Below are 20,060 nucleotides of genomic sequence, written 5' to 3'. Positions count from 1 at the left end.
GCTGATTAAAATAATCAAAGCTTGATGATGAGTTGGTTATTTGAATCAGCTGTGTAGTGCTATAGCAAAAAACCTAAAGGTACACCCGGCGGGTGCAGGACCTAGTTTGGGAACCCCTTTAGAGAATACTGTAAGTGGGGATAGGCCTCAAACTGCATTTTAAAATAACGTCGACCAATTTAAATAGGTTATTATTTCGTTTGTAAATGTTTTAGGCTACGTTTTGAGTATTTTATCATTAATATTAGTTGCTCTAAACTTTAGGTTTTCTTTTGGTCTATATATTGTCAAGTGTTCACGTTCTCTCACACAAGCTCGCAATTGTGCCTGCTCTGAGAGACGTAAAGTGCGCTCATGGGGCTTGTGGGGGGCTCTCACAGGTGTGGCCTGTGGGGCTTTCCGTTTGCATTGTTAGTAGCTTTTCTCTGTTATTTATGTTATTTCTAATTTTACATCCTGTATTAGGAAAATATGCCTAGTGGTTGACCTGGTCGACTCTTCAGTAAACCTGATCTTACTGCGTACATAAAATCAGATAGCCTTTAATGGGAACATCTCAGGCTAAACAGTTCAAATACATTTGCATGATGCCCATTTGTGTTCTCTAAGGGAGAAACATTCAGTTATTTTTGCTCTAGTCTGTCTAGCCCTGTATTGGGAGATTGTGAGACATTATTTGTTCATTATTTTCTTGTACTCCTTTATTCTTCATTTTGATTTATTAGAGTGCTCCTCTCTATAGAGTGTTTTTAATAGCCATGTAACTAGAGTCTCTACTACTAGCTGTGCCTTAGCCTACATTAGGCATGGGGGATAATAGTTTTTGACAGATGTGAGGCATGTGATTCAGGGTTAGAATTCTGTTATCAACAAGAGATGATTGAGTGTGTGGCTGTCTGTACTGGATGACAGCAGCTCAGTGAGTAGTGAGTGGGTGGCTGACCTTTGACTCCAGCTTAACAGCCTCTATCACTGTGTTGTCTGTTTCATAGAGGCAACATTTACATGGAGCTCTGAATTGTAGGCTGCTATTAAACTGTATTGTATTATTGTATTTTATTTATTTGATGATTTAAAAAACACAAAACAATCACACGTGGATACAACCAGGGATGGAAAGTAAGCAGTATATATACACTGTATAGCCTCAAAACATGGTTAAAACTATAATGTTGATGTCATGGATGGTCAGTCATTCCATCCATAGCTCTGTCCATGAATTTGAGAGTGGTGACATCTCTCCAGGCCCGTTCCTCAAGCTTTAAAAAAATCAAAACAGAGTAGGGGTGGCCACTTTGTTATTGTTTTAGTTAAGGACTGTAGCTTTAAAGCATTTAGCCCACTAACCATTTCTTAAGGTTTGCCTTAAGATTCCCTAACATAGGGGGTGGCTTTGTCTCTTCTGTCAAAATGTCCAGTCGGAGGTGTTTCTTTTGGTGAGGCAGTATCGTCACCACGTACATGTAGAGCAGAGTCCTGGAAAGGTGTAATGGACACCGGTGTCTAGACTTTACACACTGCAGAGGGAGTTATTTCCAATATGCTGTGATGATGGAAGCTACTAGGCAGGCTATTGATAAACAGAGGTGCAACCCCCTTCAGAAGACACCTGATCCTCCTGCCCAAATGTACCCCTCCCTCTCTCCCACAGTATCCACACAGGAGAGCTCTTGTTGGATCCTTTTTTTAAAATTTTTTTTACTGTGGCCAATTTTTTTCTTCTCCTATATACCATGGCAACCACATTTCCCACACCTAGCAGTCTTGACTTTTCCCTTCACCCTCCAAAAACAAAGACAAGAAGTTAGGGAGCGAGGAGGGGAGGGAGGGGTAAGAGGGGGAGAGGGAAGACGGAATGAAAGATATGGAGTGGGGGGAGGTTGTGGGAGGAAGGGGGGAGAGGATGAGGGGAAGGTGTATGAGAAGGAGGCTCTCAGTCAGGAGAGACCCCTACTGAACTGAGTCATAAAGAGAGAGAAGTAATGGCTGTACTGGGTTGAGCCTGGCCTGTCTGTTTTGTTTGTCCTCCATGATGTAAAGCTTTGGGCCATTCACAGTGTGTCTGTGAGTGTGACTGTAAGGAAACAGTGAGTTCTTCACCCCCTTTCAGGCAAGAAGACAGACAGGCAGACAAGCAGGAAGACAGGCAGACAGACAGACAGGCAGGAAAACAGGCAGACAGGCAGACAGACAAGCAGGAAGACAGGCATACAGGCAGGCAAGCAGGAAGACAGGCAGACAGGCAGGCAAGCAGGAAGACAGGCAGGCAGACAGACCGGCAGGAAAACAGGCAGACAGGCAGGAAGACAGGCAGGCAGGCAGACAGACAAGCAGGAAAACAGGTAGGCAGACAAGCAGGAAGACAGGCGGCAGACAGACAGGAAGACAGGCAGGCAGGAAGACAGCCAGGGAGGAAGACAGGCAGCCAGGCCAGAAGACAGGCAGGCAGGAAGACAGGCAGGAAGTCTAAATGTCTTGTACTACTGTTATCTAATGAATTTAGCCACACACTGTTCTTGCCCGGTGCTACAATGTGTCATGATAAATAGATGGAACAATGCAGTCTTTTGATGTCAAAGACTGACATGGCCTCCTCAGCATCAGCACTAAAATAAATACTTCACATCTGCACTTCACAAATCAAAAATCTTTAAATATTTTTTCTTCTTTAATTAAATCAGCTTGTTGTGAATGCCAAACTTTTGCCTGTTGACTTTTATAAAATAATGGCCATTGTTAAGTCTGTTTATACTATGTGCTAGCAGTTACGTGTGGCCTAAATTCAAAACAAAACCACATTTGGCCGAGGATGGGATATGAAGTGTTCAAAGGCAGCAGAACAATTTGAGGGATTGAAGGAGACTCCCACTGCCCACGGGGCCCGGGTGAAAAGCAGCATTGTGCTGGGTTGGGCTGCTGTCTGATCTCTGGTTCCTGGTACCAACATCTCCATGCTGGTTCTGACTTTGTTGGTTCATAGAACTGAAAGCTAAGGTCATCTGTAAAGTGTCTATGTTGTAAATGATGACCTGATGCACCCCCTTCTAAATAAATGATGGCCTGGTGCACCCCTTCTAAATAAATGATGGCCTGGTGCACCCCCTCTAAATAAATGATGGCCTGATGCACCCCCTCTAAATAAATGATGGCCTGATGCACCCCCTCTAAATAAATGATGGCCTGATGCACCCCCTCTAAATAAATGATGGCTTGGTGCACCCCCTCTAAATAAATGATGGCCTGGTGCACCCCCTCTAAATAAATGATGGCCTGGTGCACCCCCTCTAAATAACTTAACATTAGTAGTATTCATAAAGGAGAACAGACATTGGACTGCTGTCTGTAAATGTACAATCAATCATCAAACACATCTGTTTAATAAGTCATACATGTTGGGACCAGTCAAGTAAATAATGTTTATTAGGAGTATAATAGCAAACATATGTATTTAATTATATTACTGTAAAGCTTGCTAAGTGTATTCATGTAGATTCATTCTATTTGTGTAAATCTTGAGATGAGCAAGGTCAAGTGTAATCCTGCACATTGCCACACCTCACACCTCATCAAAGCTATGTCTCAGTACTGTTGTGCTTAGTGTCCACTAGCATCTATTTTGTCTCTGTAGGTCCCTACCATCTTTGAGAGATGTTTGAGAAGCAGCGTTACGACAGCCCTCCCGTCTACAGTCCTCCATACACCCCGGAATCCAATGGCTACGGCCCCCCACAAAGCTACCACCCGCCCAGGAGTGAGTTTGACCCATACCCACCCCCACCGGGCTCCTACTACATGGAAGAGAAGCCCCAACACTTCTACAAGTGGATCTCTCCTCCTGGCATCGTCAAGGCCATGTTTGGCACAATCATAGTGCTCTGTGTGGGGATCTTTGCCTGTGTGGCCTCCACCCTTGTCTGGGACATGCAGTACGGGATGGGGGGGATGGGCTCCTACGGCGGAGGGATGGGCTACGGTGGCGGTTATGGGGGAATGGGAGGCGGCTATGGCTCCAGTTATGGCTCAGGCTATGGAGGAGGCTATGGAGGAGGCTATGGTAACTATGGTAGCTCCTACCCGACACCTTACTCGGCCAAAACAACCATGATAGCTATGGCGGCCATCAACTTCTTTGTGGCGCTGGGATTCTTCGTGGCCAGTTTCTCTAAATCGACCACGTTCAGGAGCAGGAAGTTCTTCCTGGTGGTTCTGGTGGTCAGTGTCATCATGGCTGTCATCCAGGGTATCATCACCATTGTGTACGTCGTAGGGGTGAACCCTATGGCACAGAGCTCTCAGAACATGATGTACAACCCTATGCTGATGATGTGCCAGAACCTGTACGGAAGCAGCTATTCTAATATGGGTGGAGTGGGGGGTTTCGGCATGTATAACCAGTACCTCTATCACTACTGCTACGTGGACCCACAAGAGGTAGAGCAACAGTTATATTACCTGTGTAATGTATCATTTGATTGTGGTGTTGTTGGTGCTCTGAAGATGTAGAATTGGTCTATGATTACAGGCGGTTCCTTAACCCCTTTTTTGAACCCTTATACTGTGTATATTTTTTTGTAGCCCTTTAAGCCTTAAATAACAATGTAGTGTTTCAGATAGTTTAATAATTGTCTTCCATAATAATGTAATAATTGTCTTCCATAATCTCCTTGATGTTGATGTGTCTCCTTCAGGGTGTAGCCATGGTGTGTGGCTTCCTGGTTACCGCTGCCTTGGTCGTGGCTGCTTTCTTCTCCCACAAAACCAGAGGCAAGATCTGGCGCTACGGCAAGCCAAACATCTACTGGGAACAGCCCCCTGAGACTGGAGGGCTAGTTTCTGAAGGCAGAGATGTGAAGGACTGGGTAAGGAAAACTCATACTGGTATAAATATCATGTTCATACTCTTGATTGATGGATTTTATTTGCCAGTAAAAAAACAACAACATATACACAGTACATATATTGAAAAAATATAATAATAAAAAACAATAAATGTGATGGGATATCACAATTAATGTGACAGAGATATCACAATAAATGTCACGATCGTTAGTATAGACGGACGAAGGCGCAGCGTACGTAGAGTTCCACATATTTATTAGACAGTGAAACTTAGAAAAAACAAAACAATAAATAATCAACTAAACATGACGACAATGCAGTGCTAACAGGCAACTAAACATAAACAATATCCCATAACCCACAGGTGGAAAACATGCTACTTAAGTATGATCCCCAATAAGAGACAACGATTACCAGCTGCCTCTAATTGGGAATCATACCAAAACCCCAACATAGAAAAAACAACCTAGAACCCCACTTAGAAAATATAAACTAGACTAACGCCCCTAGTCACACCCTGACCTACTCTACCATAGAAAATAAAGGCTTTCTATGGTCAGGACGTGACAATAAATGTGACGGGGATAATCACAATAAATGTGACAGGGATATCACAATTAATGTGACAAAGATATCACAATAAATGTGACGGGGATGTCACAATAAATGTGATGGGGATAATCACAAATTCAGAGACTACACACAATACCCCATAATGACAAAGCAAATGTTTGCAAATGTATTAAAAATGAAATATCAGACCCTTTACTCAGTACTTTGATGAAGCACCTTTGGCAGTGATTACAGCCTTGAGTCTCCTTAGGTATTACGCTACAAGCTATTTTCAGGTTTTTCCAGAGATGTTCGATCGGGTTCAAGTCCGGGCTCTGGCTGGGCCACTCAAGGACATTCAGAGACTTGTCCCGAAGCCACTGCTGCATTGTCTTGGCGGTGTGCTTAGGGTCGTTGTCCTGTTGGAAGGTGAACCTTCTCCCCAGTCTGAGGTCCTGAGCGCTCTGGAGCAGGTTTTCATCAAGGATCTCTCTGTACGTTGCTCTGTTCATTTTTCAACTCAATTCTGACTAGTCTCCCAGTCCCTGCCGCTGAAAAACATTCCCACAGCATGATGCTGCAACTACTATGCTTCACCGTAGGGATAGTGCCAGGTTTCCTCCAGACGTGACACTTGGCCAAAGAGTTAAATCTTGGTTTCATCAGTCCAGAGAATCTTGTTTCCTTTAGGTGCCTTTTGGAAAACTCTACGCCGCCTGTCATGTGCCTTTTACTGAGGATTGGCTTCCATCAGGCTGCTCTACCATAAAGGCCTGATTGGTGGAATGCTGCAGAGATGGTTGTCCTTCTGGAAGATTCACTCATCTCCACAGAGGATCTTAGGAGCTCTGTCAGAGTGACCAACGGGTTCTTGGTCACCTCCCTGACCAAGGCCCTTCTCCCCTGTTTACTCAGTTTGAGTGGGTAACCACCACTAAGAAGAGTCTTGGTGGTTCCTAACTTCTTCCATTTAAGAATGATGGAGGCCACTGTGTTCTTGGGGACCTTCAATGTTGCAGCATTGTTTTGATACCGTTCCCCAGATCTGTTGCCTCGACACCATCCTGTCTCGGAGCTCTACGGACAATTGCTTCGACCTCATGGCTTGGTTTTTGCTCTGACATGCACTGTCAACTGCAGGACCTATATAGACAGGTGTGTGTCTTTCCAAATCATGTCTAGTCAAATTAATTTACCACAGGTAACATCTCAAGGATGATCAATGGAAGCAGGATGCACCTGAGCTATATTTCGAGTCTCATAGCAAAGGGTCTGAATACTTATGTAAAAAAGGTATTTCTGTTTTTTTAAATAGTTAATACATTTGCAAAAAATTCTACAACCTGTTTTTGCTCTGTCATTATGGGGTATTGTGTGTAGATTGATGAGCATCTTTAAAATCCAATTTAGAGTAAGGCTGTAATGTAACAATGTCCTTGGACTCCCGAGTCGCGCATTCGGCCGCGATTGGGAGTCCCATAGGGCGGTGCACAATTGGCCCAGCGTTGTCCGGGGTAGGCCGTCATTGTAAATAAGAATTTGTTCTTAACTGTCTTAAGTAAACTAATAAAATAAATAACAAAATGTGGAAAAGGGGAAGGGGTCTGAATACTTTCCAAATGTACTGTATTTCCATTGTAGTTCCTCTTAAGAGTAGAAAACAGATACTGGTATTAATGCAGTGTAAGTATGTGTTTTTAGATGCTCCCAGGTTTAATGCAGGAATATTTCATTTACTACGAGTCATTGTCAGGTTGAACATGATAAGTTACTGTGACTAATCTATCCTCTTTCCCTAATCAGTTGTAACACATTAAGAAATGTTACATATTTGACAGTTAGAATTGCACAATACCTCTGTCAGTTACAATGTTTTCTTTACCCGAGGTAAATTCTAGATCAAAACGGACTTTGGAATGCGAGGTTGCGGTTCCCTGGTTTTACTTTATGAGTTGAAAGTCCAGAAGGAGTATTGTCATTTCATGCTTTTTATGACAGAAAATGTCAATAAAGAGTTTTTTTTTTAAAATGACACACTTACAGATACAGTATAATTCCATAGTGGGGGCTTGGTTTAGGTGTGTGTCTGTATGTTTTCACGTATCTGACTGTGCCTCTGTAGATCAAAGGTTATCAGTCAATACAGTGAGTATTGTATTAGCTGTGACACATTGACTAGTCATTGATCAATCTCAACCCAACATTGTCCTCTTGTACACTTTCTTTCAATTCATGACTCTCGCCTCAACCTTCTCTCAATTACCAGACAATCGAGAATTGTCTGATCATAAAATGTTGGCCACGCTTAGGAAAATCAGACTAGTAACCTTTAACCCATGCCCTACTCTGGTTTCACATTTTAAGAGCAGCCTTTTGACTCCTCAGGTTAGTTTTATACCTGCTAGCTATTGCTACAGTGTTGCCACTCTACTGAGGGGCTGTTGCTAACAGGCGGGTAGCATGGCTGTGTGTAGTGTGTGGAGCTCATAGTTGCTGTTTGTTCAGTCTACCTAGTTTCACTCTGGCTGATCATTAACTAGTATAACCAGGCAGTTTCTAGAGCTCTTATCTAAGGCTGACTGCCTGGCTGGCTGGCTGGATGGCTGGGGTTTTAAATGTCAACAACATGTCAGGGTTGCATGTCAACAAAATGCATTGTTACCGTGGTTATTGTTGCCAGGGGAAGGCATTGTTTCCAGGGTTTTTGGTGCCAGGGGGATAGGCATTCTTACCAGGTTTATTGTTGCCAGGGGAGAGGCATTGTTACCAGGGTTATTGTTGCCAGGGGGAAGGCATTGTTACCAGGGTTAATTGTTGCCAGGGCCAAGGCATTGTTACCAGGGTTAATTGTTGCCAGGGGAAAAGGCATTGTTACCATGGTTATTGGTGAACTAGTACTGATCTACACTGGGGATGTGTTGTTACTGTTGACAGATGTGTGGCATGTGAAAGTAGTCAATGTAAAGCAGTCACAAGTCAATTTCACTTAATCCTCAGTTAAATGAGCAAATGATTGAAATTCATAAAATAATCCTTAAAGGCATATGAGTGGAATTGAAATGTACTTCCTGTCATTGACTGACGGCAAAAGGAATGGGTCCCATTCCTCCTTGTTATGTTGTGTTCGTCCAGCAGGGTTGGGATCAATTCCATTTAAATTCTAGTCCATTCAGAAAGTAAACCAAATGTTCCTCAATAAGAAGCATTGCAGAGTATTGGAATTGGAATAAACATTTCAATATACTTCCTGAATTGACTGTCATCTACCCCAACCCTGTATTTCAGTAAGGCTTTTTACAAGGGGTGTTATCTAGTTGTTTATGGTGAGAGTGGTTGTCACAGAGCATACCCACAGATGGACCTCGTCAGAGGACAGGAAAGGACAGGAGAGGACAGCAGAGGACTGAAGAGGTCAGGAGAGGACAGTAGAGGATAGGAGAGGACAGCAGAGGACTGAAGAGGTCAGGAGAGGACAGAAGAGGTCAGGAGAGGAGACGGCAGGAGAGGACAGGACAGGAAAGGACAGCAAAGGACAGCAGAGGACTGAAGAGGTCAGGAGAGGACAGGAGAGGACAGCAGAGGACTGAAGAGGTCAGGAGAGGACAGCAGAGGACTGAAGAGGACAGGAGAGGACAGCAGAGGTCAGGAGAGGACAGGACAGGAAAGGACAGAAGAGGTCAGGAGAGGAAAGGACAGAAGAGGTCAGGAGAGGACAGGAGAGGACAGGAAAGGACAGGAGGGGACAGAATAGTTCAGGAGAGGATGGGAGAGGACAGGAGAGGACATGAGAGGAGAGGACAGGACAGGAGAGGACAGAAGAGGTCAGGAGAGGACAGGAGAGGAGAGGACAGAAGAGGAGTGGACGGGAGAGGAGAGGACAGGTCAGGACGTGTAGTATGTACTAAAGTATCTTTCAGCCCATGCTGTGAGTCACCCCACACTGGTTCAATGACAGTTACTTTGACTCCCTCTGCTCACTGTGCCCAGGGCCCTGTCTCTGTCTGATGACCTCACCCACACTGGCCTCATTCAGCCTGACCAGGCTCCTTTGTCCTCTGACAGATGATGTCACATGTTCTGCAGATGTAAGGCTGAATGATGTGGTAGAATATTAGACCAACCTTAACTCTGGTAGACAACATGATGACATGTATTGGTTGACAGTTTATTACACTGTTCAATGCACAATGCATTACCGCAGTTGTCCAAACTAAAGCCTTGCTCTTTGAGTGCATACTAGTGTTTGGAAGTGCTTGGCTGTTCCCAGCTCTGCAAATACATTGATTTGGATGAAGACGTGGCTGTTGAAACTGGCTTTCAGTAATATGGCTAATTGCATTTGCTTCACTTTACTATTCTCTGTAAACCCTGCAATTAATATTTCATTTAATGATACTCAGTATAACTCCTTCTGGTGCCGCCTACTTCTTTAAGGCAAGGAATAGTGCAGCCTTTTAAAGGTGCGGATATGCAGAAATCGACTCCTCCATTTCCTGGTTGCTCAAATTTGAATAGTTTGCCTAATTTCAGTTTATGTGACAAAACAAACAAGTGTAGTGTAGAGAATCATTGTACCATCTAAACTGCTGTGAAATATATTTTCCATAACCACAAATATAGTATTTTCAGCTGTTTGAAGCTGGTGTTCAAAACCCAGAGTAAAAAAACACAAAAACGAACCTTAAGAACAGGCAGCATAGAAATAACACACACAGAACAGATCTACATCCTTCTTAGAGTTGCTTTTAATGAGAATGGCAGATCTATAACTCACGTTTCTATGTTAATTTGGTCGGGTCGCAGCTTTAAAAATGACATAATAGTTACAGTAAGTATTAACAGATGTAGGGAGGGACTTCCAAGTAAAGTATTATCAACTGTTAGATAAAAAGAGGGGGTGTGGTTGGTTGCCGCTTATTTACCCTCTACCATGTTCAGTGGGAACATAGCAGCTGACTCTCCCTCCATCTCTGCCCCATGCCTGCTTTCCTTCCCCTCACCCCTCCCTCCCACCCCCTGTCTTTGCCTTCCTGTCCCTACCCCCTCTCTCCTTACCCATAATCCTCCCTGTCCCTACCCCCTCTCTCCTTACCCATAATCCTCCCTGCCCCTACCCCCTCTCTCCTTACCCATCATCCTCCCTGTCCCTACCCCTCTCTCCTTACCCATTATCCTTCCTGCCCCTACCCCCCCCTACTCCCCTTCCTGTCCTTACCCATCATCCTTCCTGCCCCTACCCCTCTCTCCTTACCCATCATCCTTCCTCTCCTTACCCATCATCCTTCCCCTACCCCTCTCTCCTTACTCATCATCCTTCCTGCCCCTACCCCCTCTCCTAGCCATCATCCTTCCTGCCCCTACCCCTTCTCTCCTTACCCATCATCCTCCCTGTCCCTACCCCCCTCTCCTTACCCATTATCCTTCCTGCCCCTACCCCTCTCTCCTTAGCCATCATCCTTCCTGCCCCTACCCCTCTCTCCTTACCCATCATCCTCCCTGTCCCTACCCCCTCTCTCCTTACCCTTTATCCTTCCTGCCCCTACCCCTCTCTCCTTAATCATCATCCTTCCTGCCCCTACCCCCTCTCTCCTTATCCATCATTCTTGTCCCTACCCCTCTCTCCTTACCCAACATCCTCCCTGTCCCTACCCCCTCTCTCCTTATCCATCATCCTTGTCCCTACCCCCTCTCTCCTTACCCATCATCCTCCCTGTCCCTACCCTCTCTCTCCTTACCCATTATCCTTCCTGCCCCTACCCCCTCTCTCCTTACCCATCATCCTTGTCCCTACCCCCTCTCTCCTTACCCATCATCCTTCTTGTTCCTACCCCGCTGTCCTTACCCATCAGCCTTCCTGCCCCTATCAATTACATTTAAGGGCTTTATTGGGAAATATGGGAAATATATGGGAAATAAATGTTAACATTGCCAAAGAAAGTGAACTAGATAATAAACAAACAGTAAACATTACACTCACACACATTCCAAAATAATAAAGAAATTACAGATGTCATATTATGTGCAAATAGTTAAAGTACAGAAGTGAAAATTAATATGTGTTGTATTTACAATGGTGTTTGTTCTTCACTGGTTGCCCTTTTCTTGTGGCAACAGGTCACAAGCTGCTGTGATGGCACACTGTGGTATTTCACCCAATAGATATGGGAGTTTCTCAAATTATTTTTTTTTTTTCGAATTCTTTGTGTATCTGTGTAATCTGAGGAAAATATGTGTCTCTGATATGGTCATACATTTGGCAGGATGTTAGAAAATGCAGCTCAGTTTCCACCTCATTTTGTGGGCAGTGTGCACATAGCCTGTCTTCTCTTGAGAGCCAGGTCTGCCTACGGTGGCCTTTCTCAATAGCAATGCTCACTGATTCTGTACATAGTCAAGGCTTTCCTTAAATTTGGGTCAGTCACAGTGGTCAGGTATTTTGAAAAGAAGGCACTTCTTGCCTTGTCTCTCAGCTCGTTCACAGCTTCGTGGAAGTTACCTGTGACGCTGATGTTTAGACCGAGGTATGTATAGTTTTTTTGTGTGCTCTAGGGCAACGGTGTCTAGATGGAATTTGTATTTGTGGTCCTGGCAACTGGACTTTTTTTGGAACACCATTATTTTTGTCTTACTGAGATTTACTGTCAGGGCCCAGGTCTGACAGAAAATGCAGCTCAGTTTCCACCTCATTTTGTGGGCAGTGTGCACATAGCCTGTCTTCTCTTGAGAGCCAGGTCTGCTTACGGTGGCCTTTCTCAATAGCAATGCTCACTGAGTCTGTACATAGTCAAGGCTTTCCTTAAATTTGGGTCAGTCACAGTGGTCAGGTATTCTGCCACTGTGTACTTTCTGTTTATGGCCAAATAGCATTCTAGTTTGCTCCATTTTTTTTGTTAATTCTTTCCAATGTGTTAAGTAATTATCTTTTTGTTTTCTCATGATTTGGTTGGGTCTAATTGTGTTGCTGTCCTGGGGCTCTGTGGGGTCTGTTTGTGTTTGTGAACAGAGCCCCAGGACCAGCTTGCTTAGGGGACTCATCTCCAGGTTCATCTCTCATCTCTTGATGGCTTTGTTATGGAAGGTTTGGGTCTCGCTTCCGGCTCTTTTTTTTTGTTGGATTTTGATATTTAGCGGGTATCGGCCTAATTCTGCTCTGCATGCATTATTTGGTGTTTTACGTTGTACACAGAGGATATTTTTGCCGAATTCTGCATGCAGAGTCTCAATTTGTTTTTTGTCCCATTTTGTGAATTCTTGGTTGGTGAGCAGACCCCAGAACTCACAACCATAAAGGGGAATAGGTTAAAGTAACTGATTAAAGTATTTTTTAGCCAGATCCTAATTGGTATGTTGAATTTTATGTTCCTTTTGATGGCAAAGAAGGCACTTCTTGCCTTGTCTCTCAGCTCGTTCACAGCTTCGTGGAAGTTACCTGTGACGCTGATGTTTAGGCCGAGGTATGTATAGTTTTTTTGTGTGCTCTAGGGCAACGGTGTCTAGATGGAATTTGTATTTGTGGTCCTGGCAACTGGACTTTTTTTGGAACACCATTATTTTTGTCTTACTGAGATTTACTGTCAGGGCCCAGGTCTGACAGAATCTGTGCATAAGATCTAGGTACTGCTGTAGGCCCTCCTTGGTTGGGGACAAGGATCCCCCTCTGTCTATCCCCCTCTCCCTCCCACTCTCCCTGCCCCTCAGCCTCCCACCTTCCTTTCTTGCCACATACCCTCTGACCTACCTCTTTCATCCTCCCACGTTTCCATCCCTACACTTACCCCCCTCCCCTCTCCCTTCTGCTCACCCTCCCTGGCTCTTACACCCCCTCTCCCTTCTGCTCACCCTCCCTGGCTCACCCCCCTCTCCCTTCTGCTCACCCTCCCTGGCTCTTACACCCCCCTCTCCCTTCTGCTCACCCTCCCTGGCTCTTACACATCCCCCCCTCCCTTCTGCTCACCCTCCCTGGCTCTTACACCCCCCTCCCCCTTCTGCTCACCCTCCCTGGCTCTTACACCCCCCCTCTCCCTTCTGCTCACCCTCCCTGGCTCTTACACCCCCCTCTCCCTTCTGCTCACCCTCCCTGGCTCTTACACCCCCCCTCTCCCTTCTGCTCACCCTCCCTGGCTCTTACACCCCCCTCTCCCTTCTGCTCACCCTCCCTGGCCCTTACACCCTCCCTCCCTCCCACCCTACCCCAGGTCCTAGGGGCTCAGACATTCCTTCCCTGCTTATTTAGGCTGCTCACGGCCCAGCACCACTCTACTTCATGCAGAGAGGGGCATTGTTGGAATTCCTAGATGACTTGCCTTGTGCTCTTCAAAAGGTGTCCTTCTTCCTGGTTCCTGCAGTTGCAGGGAAGTGCTGCCTGTACCCCACCCAATGATTGTTTCTTTCTAGCAGCAGGTTTGCTGCTGTTACAGAGAACCTGCCCTGTGAAGTTAGTAATGCAGTGTACGTCTTAGGAACAGTAGCCTACTACGTTAGATGATCTCTCTGTCTTTCTCTCTCTCACACTATCACTATCTCTCTCTCTCTCTCTCTCTCACACACACACACACGCACAAACACACACACACTAGAGGTCGACCGATTATGATTTGTCAATGCCGATACCGCTACCGATTATTGGAGAACCAAAAAACCCGATACCGATTAATCGGCCAATTTTTATTTTTTTATAATGACAATTACAACAATACTGAATAAACACTTATTTTAACTTAATATAATACATCAATAAAATCAATTTAGCCTCAAGTAAATAATGAAACATGTTCAATTTGGTTTAAATAATGCAAAAACAAAGTGTTGGAGAAGAAAGTAAAAGTGCAATATGTGCTATGTAAGAAAGCTAACGTTTCAGTTCCTTGCTCAGAACATGAGAACATATGAAAGCTGGTGGTTCCTTTTAACATGAGTCTTCAATATTCCCAGGTAAGAAGTTGTAGGTTGTAGTTATTATAGGAATTATAGGACTATTTCCCTCTATACCATTTGTATTTCATTAACCTTTGACTATTGGATGTTCTTATAGGCACTTTAGTATTGCCAGTGTAACAGTATAGCTTCCGTCCCTCTAGTTAACTAGCTAGCCATTTTACTTCGGTTACACCAGCCTCATCTCGGGAGCTGATAGGCTTGAAGTCATAAACAGCGCAATGCTTGACTCACAACGAAGAGCTGCTGGCAAAACGCACGAAAGTGCTGTTTGAATGAATGTTTACGCTCCTGCTTCTGCCTACCACCGCTCAGTCAGATACTTGTATGCTCAGTCAGATTATATGCAACGCAGGACACGCTAGATAATATCTAGCAATATCATCAACCATGTGTAGTTAACTAGTGATTATGATTGATTGTTTTTCATAAGATAAGTTTAATGCTAGCTAGCAACTTACCTTGGCTTACTGCATTCGCGTAACAGGCAGACTCTTTGTGGAGTGCAACGAGAGAGAGGCAGGTCATTATTGCGTTGGACTAGTTAACTGTTAACTGCAAGATTGGATCCCCCGAGCCGACAAGGTGAAAATCTGTCATTCTGCCCCTGAACAAGGCATTTAACCCACCGTTCCAAGGCCGTCATTGAAAATAAGAATGTGTTCTTAACTGACTTGCCTAGTTAAATAAAAGGTATATTAAAAAAAAACAACAACAACAAAAAAATTGGCAAATCGGCACCCAAAAATACAGATTTCCGATTATTATGGAAACTTGAAATCGGCCCTAATTAACCTAATTAATCGGCCATTCCAATTAATCGGTCGACCTCTAACACATACACACACACACACACACACAATACATTGCATTGTTAGTGACAGAGATTAAATAAAGTGACAGATTGCCTAGGCTTGCAGTGTGACCCGATCCTGAGACCTTTATTGTAGAGACGACACGACCTTTCCACTCACACAGGAAGGACTTGCTGATATAGATTAAGACTTTGTTGTTTAAATCCCCGCGACCTCTCCCTTTGTATGGAGGAAAAGGAAAGAGCAGTTAGTCTGTTGCATAAAGACGCCAAGCCCTTTTCCTTTTATCTTTTCTTTGACTATTCGTTTTTAAATCATTTTTCTACAGAACTCAGTTAAATTTAATCTCACATCATTTTCAGCAATTCGACCTACTGTAGATTACAAATCTTTCTCTGATATTGATCACCATTATTCATGTTTCTCAACAGACATATTTGTGTAAATGGATGGATATCAATTCCTAGACACAATAAAATGATAGCACATACGTTATCCCAGAACGGGTGTCAGTTTGTCACAGGACCACAGCAAATGTAATAGAATACCACAGTATGAGTCATAATACCCATAAACCTTAAAGGTCAAACACTGAAATGGTTCCAATCGTTTTTCCACCATTCATTTTTCCCATAGGAGCTGATTTTAGTGTTTCATGTAGGCTTACCCTGCCGTGACATTTTGACAACTGTGTAAATCTCTCTAGGACAAGGTGACTTTTATCAATATATTTGCCTGTATTTACCCTAATTAGCTGCTAATGTGGCTATCATAAGGAACTACAAATGCCATGTGGCTATCATAAGGAACTACAAATGCCATGACGTTCTGGACCAGACTGCCGAATCCAGGCAAAGCTAAGAGTCTCTGGATTAACTATCTAATGTTGGCTAAATGTAGTAATTAATAAATAGGCTACATTTCTTTAAATGGACAATTCTGTGAGCTGTCTTGTTTAAATTGACACTATCTGTTATCAAAGATATCAGCTAGAGATAATGTGCAGGTATTTGTAGTTTTGCATGATGTCTGCTTTTATCCTAATTAGCATTTTCGAATCTGAGAGTAAATAGAGCTGAATATATTGATAAAAGTCAACTTGCCCAAGAGAGATTTATATGGTTATCAAAACCTCACGCCAGGGTAAACCTACAAGAAACACAACCTATATTTTAAGTGTTTCTAAAATTCCCTATGGGGAAAAATGAATGTTGGAAAAACGATTGGAACCATTTCCCTGTTTGACCGCTAGGTTTCATGGGTATTATGACACCTCCACTGTGGGGCTCTATAGGGTTCCTTTGTGCTTTTTTGCATCTAGAGATGTGACATTTCTGGGTGCATTAAATGCATTCTGGCAGGAGTGTAGTAAGTCCTATGTATTATCTTAAATTGCAGTAGTTTATGTCTTAGTGTTGTAGAAGCAGGTTTGAACATTTTCACATATCGGTTCTCCTCAATGTCTTCCTTTAGTTCTGTTTCCTATTTTTGACTTACAGGTTCTGAACCATCAGGTAGAGTTTCAATCAACCGTTGATATAACCTGGCAATCGACTTCTTTGGCATAGCAGCTTCTCTCAGTATTTTTTTCTATGCTAGATGCCTTAGGTACATCCAGATTCTGTTGAAGCGATTTAATAAGATTTCTGAGTTGTAAAGAACTTAAAGAAATTGGCCTTGGATAATCCACATCTTTAGTGTAATTGATTGAATGACAGTAGAGATCCATCCTAGTGCACCTGGGGCGGCAGGGTAGCCTAGTGGTTAGAGCATTGGACTAGTAACCGAAAAGTTGCAAGTTCAAATCCCCAAGCTGACAAGGTACAAAATCTATCGTTCTGCTCCTGAACAGGCAGTTAAGCCACTGTTCCTAGGCTGTCATCAAAAATAAGAATTTGTTCTTAACTGACTTGCCTAGTTAAATAAAGGTAAAATAAATTTTCAAAATCAAAATTCACAATGCCACTTTAGAACCAGGACTTAAAGGTGTTGTCATTGAACACTGGAGGTAAGGTGGGGTTAATCCAAATAGGAGTGGGCCTGGCAATATTGGTTCTTTCCACCTCATGAATTTATGTACATTGGATTGTCTGTTTTTTTCTGCAATCCCGATGTGGTGAATATATTTCCGATCATACGGTATTACGTTTGTGGCTTCGATAGTCATCCATGCACAAGGATAGTCTGCTGTCCATTATTTAAGTGAAAGCAGTTGTGGATCCCAGTAATACATCTTCATATGAGGTAGTCCAACAACCTCCAACTTTATAGGGGAAGTGTAAAACAGTCAATTTGACTCTTCAGGTCTTTACATTCCAAATAAAGTTGGAGAGAAGGCCATTCATTTTATTTAAAAAAGATGGATGGAATTGAAACTAGTAAGGCATGGAATAAATACATCCACCTTGGTAATATATATTTATTTGGATTATGTTGACCCTACCTAACATAGACATAGGGAGAGATCTCCATCTCTGAACATCAGATTCAAACTGATCTATTAAAGGAGAGTAATTGATTTTATATGCCTCCTCCAGGATGCATGATATCAGTACACCCAGGTATTTCGTATGTGTCTTTGTCCATTTCCACTTAAATGTACTTTCTAATCTTGAGAAGTAATGATTATTTCAGTCTTCTCCCAATTCACTTTGAATCCTGATACAGCATTATATGTGTCCAACAGTCGTAAAAGAAATGACAGGGAATGTTTTGGTTCAGATAAATAAAGTAAAATGTAATCTGCATACAATGAAGTCACATTTTGATCTCCACCAATCTCTAAACCCCAGATTGAGCCATGAGTTCTAATTATTGATTCTAGGGGGTTCTGTGGGCTAATGAAAATAAATAGCTAGACAAAGGACATCCCTGTCTTGCAAGCCCTTTCCTTAGCTAGCGTGGATGTTTAAATGGAATCAAGGCCAACTGTCATATCATAAACTTTCCCTCCGTTTCACGTCCATGATAAGACTGGAGCTGGACAGAGAGAGCTTCCTGCTAACATAATTACACTAATGGTAATTTTTTGGGGACAGTAACTAACGGAAATGGGTCTGTGGTGATTGTTGGTAACTTGGCATGGTGTCCTCTTGATTCTGATGAACCAAGCAGGTAATCCACATTTCACTCAAGACCCGGGCCGGCTAATTATATGCCTGGCCGACTGCTCAGCCAGGCTGAGAACAGTTATTTTTTTAAATGCCATTCTTGGCATAGAGTCAGACCTATTAAAGTGAATCACTGTCTAATGACATACGCGCTCACATAATACCCTGTCGTAAGATCATCATCATGATACTATAGGTTGTGTAGAAGAGGCCTAAAGTTGCTCTTGCTTCAAATCTGAAACAAACTTTGAAACAAAGTCTCAGCCTGTCGTCAATATATAACTTTCAAGGTCAAAGACTAGTGTTTTTATTCCAGGTCTTCACCAGAGAGGATGTTAGGTAATGTTATGGTTATGCTAGGAAGTTAGCATGAAAACAGTCTCGTGACACAATAGCCACCTCTTTCTTAATGTTTGTTAGTGTGCTGCTGACAGAGGCCCCTCTCTGTGTGTGTGTTTCCTGGCTGCTTTAGGTGAACAATGTAGAGGACGGACAAAGTACTCAGGGTGCACCTACCGTGGTGCTGTCAGAGAAGTCCGCCCCCCTCAACGCCTCAGCCAATAGCATCATCTCCTACCCGACCAAGGCTGACAGCAGGGTGTACACTGGAGATGCCTACAATGATGACGTGTGAGTAAACAGACAAACAACACCACCTCAGCCCTGTTCCAATGTATCTTTCCTTTCTCTCTTCATCGGTTATATGCTCCCTTTCCTTGAACATACTCAAATCATTTCTATTTGTCACATCTGCCGAATGCTGTGAATGTGCAGGGTTACACAGTATTTGAGGTAGATGCTGTATGTACATGAAGGCAGGGTTACACAGTATTTGAGGTAGATGCTGTATGTACATGAAGGCAGGGTTACACAGTATTTGAGGGATACTGTATGTACATGAAGGCAGGGTTACACAGTATTTGAGGTAGATGCTGTATGTACATGAAGGCAGCTGGTACATGAACACAGTATTTGAGGTAGATGCTGTATGTACATGAAGGCAGGGTTACACAGTATTTGAGGTAGATGCTGTATGTACATGAAGGCAGGGTTACACAGTATTTGAGGTAGATACTGTATGTACATGAAGGCAGGGTTACACAGTATTTGAGGTAGATGCTGTATGTACATGAAGGCAGGGTTACACAGTATTTGAGGTAGATGCTGTATGTACATGAAGGCAGGGTTACACAGTATTTGAGGTAGATGCTGTATGTACATGAAGGCAGGGTTACACAGTATTTGAGGTAGATACTGTATGTACATGAAGGCAGGGTTACACAGTATTTGAGGTAGATGCTGTATGTACATGAAGGCAGGGTTACACAGTATTTGAGGTAGATACTGTATGTACATGAGGTAGGCTGTATGTACATGAAGGCAGGGTTACACAGTATTTGAGTATGTACATGAAGGCAGGGTTACACAGTATAGATACTGTATGTACATGAAGGCAGGGTTACACAGTATTTGAGGTAGATGCTGTATGTACATGAAGGCAGGGTTACACAGTATTTGAGGTAGATACTGTAGATGTAGTACATGAAGGCAGGGTTACACAGTATTTGAGGTAGATACTGTATGTACATGAAGGCAGGGTTACACAGTATTTGAGGTAGCTGTATGTACATGAACAGGGTTACACAGTATTTGAGGTAGATACTGTATGTACATGAAGGCAGGGTTACACAGTATTTGAGGTAGAGAGGCAGGGTTACAGTATTTGAGGTAGATACTGTATGTACATGAAGGCAGGGTTACACAGTATTTGAGGTAGATACTGTATGTAGATGAATGAATGTAGTGTGAG

General features: G+C 43.3%; 1 protein-coding gene across 1 annotated transcript in view; it reads left to right on the top strand.

The window, feature by feature from the left end:
• The window catches only part of si:ch73-61d6.3 (occludin), a 39,012-nt gene that overhangs the window by 524 nt on the left and 18,428 nt on the right, over positions 1 to 20,060 (top strand). Inside the window, exons 2-4 of the mRNA XM_024422364.2 lie at positions 3,629 to 4,431; positions 4,689 to 4,859; positions 18,723 to 18,880. Coding sequence (XP_024278132.1) covers positions 3,649 to 4,431; positions 4,689 to 4,859; positions 18,723 to 18,880 — 1,112 coding nt within the window. The 5' untranslated portion in view covers positions 3,629 to 3,648. The remainder of the gene's footprint in view (positions 1 to 3,628; positions 4,432 to 4,688; positions 4,860 to 18,722; positions 18,881 to 20,060) is intronic.

Source organism: Oncorhynchus tshawytscha, linkage group LG05 (genome assembly GCF_018296145.1).
Source record: "Oncorhynchus tshawytscha isolate Ot180627B linkage group LG05, Otsh_v2.0, whole genome shotgun sequence".
NCBI lineage: Eukaryota > Metazoa > Chordata > Actinopteri > Salmoniformes > Salmonidae > Oncorhynchus > Oncorhynchus tshawytscha.
The sequence above is the reverse complement of the archived record's forward strand: the minus strand, read 5'-3'. Positions and strand labels throughout refer to the sequence as shown.